Here is a 2,887-nt window from a genome sequence, read left to right on the forward strand (position 1 = left end):
ATAGATTCCTCGGTATATTTTGAAGATGTTAGGGTACGAATCATGAAATAAAGAATGGATTATCATTGTGTTCATTAAATACTGTTTCTCTCCCCGCTGTTTAATAGGTTCCTCGGTAATATTTTGAAGATGTTAGGGTACGAATCATGAAATAAAGAATGGATTATCATTGTGTTCATTAAATACTGTTTCTCTCCCCGCTGTTTAATAGATTCCTCGGTAATATTTTGAAGATGTTTGGGTACGAATCATGAAATATAGAATGGATTATCTTTGTGTTCATTAAATACTGTTTCTCTCCCCGCTGTTTAATAGATTCCTCGGTAATATTTTGAAGATGTTAGGGTACGAATCATGAAATAAAGAATGGATTATCTTTGTGTTCATTAAATACTGTTTCTCTCCCCTGCTGTTTAATAGGTTCCTCGGTAATATTTTGAAGATGTTAGGGTACGAATCATGAAATATAGAATGGATTATCATTGTGTTCATTAAATACTGTTTCTCTCCCCGCTGTTTAATAGGTTCCTCGGTAATATTTTGAAGATGTTAGGGTACGAATCATGAAATAAAGAATGGATTATCTTTGTGTTCATTAAATACTGTTTCTCTCCCCTGCTGTTTAATAGATTCCTCGGTAATATTTTGAAGATGTTTGGGTACGAATCATGAAATATAGAATGGATTATCTTTGTGTTCATTAAATACTGTTTCTCTCCCCGCTGTTTAAGAGATTCCTCGGTAATATTTTGAAGATGTTAGGGTACGAATCATGAAATATAGAATGGATTATCTTTGTGTTCATTAAATACTGTTTCTCTCCCCTGCTGTTTAATAGATTCCTCGGTAATATTTTGAAGATGTTAGGGTACGAATCATGAAATATAGAATGGATTATCTTTGTGTTCATTAAATACTGTTTCTCTCCCCGCTGTTTAAGAGATTCCTCGGTAATATTTTGAAGATGTTTGGGTACGAATCATGAAATATAGAGTGGATTATCTTTGTGTTCATTAAATACTGTTTCTCTCCCCGCTGTTTAATAGGTTCCTCGGTAATATTTTGAAGATGTTAGGGTACGAATCATGAAATATAGAATGGATTATCTTTGTGTTCATTAAATACTGTTTCTCTCCCCGCTGTTTAAGAGATTCCTCGGTAATATTTTGAAGATGTTTGGGTACGAATCATGAAATATAGAATGGATTATCTTTGTGTTCATTAAATACTGTTTCTCTCCCCCGCTGTTTAATAGATTCCTCGGTAATATTTTGAAGATGTTAGGTAAATTTGTAGGGTTTGAGTCACACTGTTTGTCCTGAGAGAAAGAGAGATAGAGGTGAAGGAGATAGAGACTAGACCTAGTTTATTATCTTATCAGAATTTTATCAGTCTCTATTTGGGACATTTAGTTACTTTATCTCAATATTATATACTGATCACCCTTTCTTAACATCCTCAGAAATCCTCAACCCGTCCTCAACTCATCCTCAAACCGCCCTCAGAAGTCCTCAACCTGTCCTCAACCCGTCATCAGAAGTCCTCAACCCGTCCTCAACTCATCCTCAAACCGCCCTCAGAAGTCCTCAACCTGTCCTCAACCCGTCATCAGAAGTCCTCAACTCATCCTCAAACCGCCCTAAGAAGTCCTCAACCTGTCCTCAACCCGTCATCAGAAGTGATCAACTCATCCTCAACCAGTCATCAGAAGTACTCAACCCGTCCTCAAACTGGCCTCAACCCGTCCTCAAACTGTCCTCAACCCGTCCTTAGAAGTCCTCAACCTGTCCTCAGAAGTCCTCAACCTGTCCTCAATCCGTCCTCAAACTGTCCTCAACCCGTCCTCAGAAGTCCTCAAACTGTCCTCAACCCGTCCTCAGAAGTCAACAACCTGTCCTCAACCCGTCATCAGAAGTCCTGAACCCGTCCTCTAACTGTCCTCAGAAGTCCTCAACCCGCCTCAATCCTCCCTCAGAAGTTCTCAAACCATCCTCAGAAGTCCTCGAAAGTCCTCAGAAGTCCAATCACATGCAGACATGTAAACTCCATCTCATATCATTTTATACCAGTCTATCAGGAATATCTTTGTCAGCTGAAATAATTTGTTAACTTGATTGCTTGTCTGGAGGTTTTTAGATTTATATCACATTTTCTGATATTTTTATAAGGTTAGAATTTAACATGGAATAATGTCTAGTTGTTTGATAGGAAAACAGAGAAAGTACATGTAAAAATTGAAGATCCCTGGACAGAATTCACGAATTGAAAGACTGCAGAAAATCTTTAAACTGGTTAACCTTGCCCATCTGTTGTATAGAAATGAAGGAGGTAACACTCCATATAAAGAGCCAAGTCAGGTGTAAAAAGCTGGAAAAATAGAAACTGATTCATTATTTCAATCCAGAGTCAATTTAGAACTCAGAAAGTAGGATATAAATTTCTGTTTTATTTTATTAATCAGCTGAGGTGAAAGATGTAAACTGAAATCTGAGATAATAGAGAGATTTCTACCCCAATTTATTTGACTGTAGTAAATATTTGTGTATTATAAATGTCAGTTTGAAGTAGATTAAGTGAAGGTAAATTAATTCGAACTATTTTATTCTACATTATATCACCTGGAAATATTTTATATTATATATAGGTCATATTACTTTATATATTATTAATTAGTTCAATAGAACAGGTAAAAATTATCTTAATATTTAGTCAAGTCTTTAAATGGCATTTATCAATTGTGAGTACGATATATAGACACAGCTTTATGGAACAACAATCACTGGTTAAAGTTTCTGAGGACAACAGGAAACACGTCGAAATGTTGCATAAAACTTTAACCAGTAATTCTTGTTCCATAATTTTTAGTAAATTTAAACTAACAATGGGA

The 2,887-nt window shown here is 35.7% G+C and overlaps 1 protein-coding gene across 1 annotated transcript; it reads left to right on the forward strand.

Moving 5' to 3' along the window:
* Positions 1 to 1,470: 1,470 nt before the first annotated feature.
* Positions 1,471 to 1,992, forward strand: LOTGIDRAFT_85447 (hypothetical protein; the record flags this gene model as incomplete). Its single annotated transcript, XM_009062678.1, has 2 exons — positions 1,471 to 1,743; positions 1,852 to 1,992. Coding segments are annotated over 2 exons (414 nt in total), but the record flags the coding sequence as incomplete, so codon positions are not given.
* Positions 1,993 to 2,887: the final 895 nt, after the last annotated feature.

The sequence above is a fragment of the Lottia gigantea genome (genome assembly GCF_000327385.1).
Source record: "Lottia gigantea unplaced genomic scaffold LOTGIsca_527, whole genome shotgun sequence".
NCBI classification, from domain to species: domain Eukaryota; kingdom Metazoa; phylum Mollusca; class Gastropoda; family Lottiidae; genus Lottia; species Lottia gigantea.